The sequence below is a fragment of the Trichoplax adhaerens genome, genomic scaffold, assembly GCF_000150275.1.
Source record: "Trichoplax adhaerens TRIADscaffold_2186 genomic scaffold, whole genome shotgun sequence".
NCBI lineage: Eukaryota > Metazoa > Placozoa > Uniplacotomia > Trichoplacea > Trichoplacidae > Trichoplax > Trichoplax adhaerens.
In genome coordinates, this window is record NW_002061740.1 from 1 (window position 1) to 1,797 (window position 1,797).

At 33.2% G+C, this 1,797-nt stretch overlaps 1 protein-coding gene across 1 annotated transcript; it reads left to right on the forward strand.

Moving 5' to 3' along the window:
- Positions 1-3: 3 nt before the first annotated feature.
- Positions 4-1,714, forward strand: TRIADDRAFT_62900 (uncharacterized protein; the record flags this gene model as incomplete). The annotated part of the gene is made up of 1 exon (XM_002118878.1): positions 4-1,714. A coding segment is annotated over one exon (1,711 nt), but the record flags the coding sequence as incomplete, so codon positions are not given.
- Positions 1,715-1,797: the final 83 nt, after the last annotated feature.

The following is a 1,797-nucleotide window of genomic DNA, read 5'->3' on the forward strand; positions in this document are numbered from 1 at the left end:
ATTATGGATGTATATCTAGTGACTTCCTCATTAGAATCTCCTGGAAATTACCTAATGAGTTGCACTAATATACCTCTAAGAATGCAATTTAAAGATATAAGTGGTATAGGAGCAAATGCTTTTGGCTTTTATTTAGGACATCTATGGGCAGTAGATGCTTTTACAAAGTGGGACCAGGTTGTAGTACTTCCAATGTTAACGCTCACTGAAGAAAATGTTATAGAAAGCATACGTAGAGCATGTTTTGAGTACTTAGGAAAAGAAGTATCACCTAATATCTTCATAGAGACTTTTTTTCAAAGCGCTTTATTTGTAATAAGTGGTAGCACTAATTTTAATGCTAGGGCAAGAGCGAATCTACTAGAGTTAGAAGGTTTAGGAAGTAATATTTTAGTATTAAGTGATGCTACACAAAGATATGAATCTTTAAATTACATCAGTTTAATGATAGGGCTTAGAGCACCAGAGGGCCAATTATTATTTGATGATGGAGCTACTGTCAAAATTGATGGTTTAATGACTTTGAGTATAGAAAGAGAAGTTAGAAGTTTTTCGTTGAGATCAGATGCAGTTCCAGGCAGTATAATTGACCAGACCAATCCCTTCATGGCTATATCAGAAGAGGTTGAAGATAAAATTGGGGACAAAATTTTGCAGATGAGAGGAAGAGAGCATAGATTTTCTCATAGAGTAAAATTTGTTGTAGATTTTGAAGAACTAATTGATCAATTATATAGAAAATTGATTTTACAAGAAGAAGGTGGGGTATTTTATAAATATTTAGCAGATTCTCCCAATAGTATTAAAGATTGGTTTGCAGCTGCTGTTACTAGTCCAACTGTAGGTATTCTCACATATAATATTGCAGGAAGGTTAGTTATAAGGAACTTAAAGAACAATTATGTTTCATATGCAGGAACAGTAAAAAAGGTAAAGGATAATATTGTCGAAAAATTAGTATGCGCTATACAAGAAAAACATCAGGATGTCAGTCAAGAAGGAAAAATCCCAGAAGATAGATGGAAAGTTATAGTACAAAATCAAGTTAGTAAATGCTTAAAAGATGAGGCGCGAATAGATGTGACTTCGCATAAAAAGTCCCAGAGTGTAACTCAAGGTACATTGCTTTCTTCAGATTTAAAAAGATCAGATATTTTAACTGAAGAAGGTATGCAGGATATAGGTTATATGGATTTAGATCAAAGAATTAGGGAAAAAGGTGGTTTAAATGAAAGACTACGGGACATTTTAAAGAATCAAGTTAGTGAAGAGGATATACCTGAAGAGTTTTATATACTTTTAGCTTGCTTATTAATTGCTGAAGTTAGTAGGAATCATGCTACTTTTTTACCATCTATGATGTTGCTTGATTTATGTGAAAGGGGGGCAGAGTATGATGTTATTTCATGGGAGTGGGATACGTTAGTGTCTCAAGAATGTTTATTAGATGATTTTAATTATGATCCTCTAGAAGTTGTTTCTAGATGTTATGGAGATTTTAGGGGGATGCATCCAATGACACATGATGGCTCTTATTTCCAATCTGTAAATGTTTGTGCTACTTCATTAGAAGATCGCTCCAGTTTACTTTGCTTAGTCGAATTTAAATCTGTGAGTATTATGATGGATTGGTTGTATTTAAGTTGTAAGATAAAGCCAATGGAGGCTGCTTATAAAGAATTTTATAATGCTGAAATATGGCCAAGATACACGGGTAGATTATCAAAAACTAACGTAATTGATCCTAGTATAGATTATATGTTAGTGGAGTTTCAAAATAAAGATAGTGCAGACTTT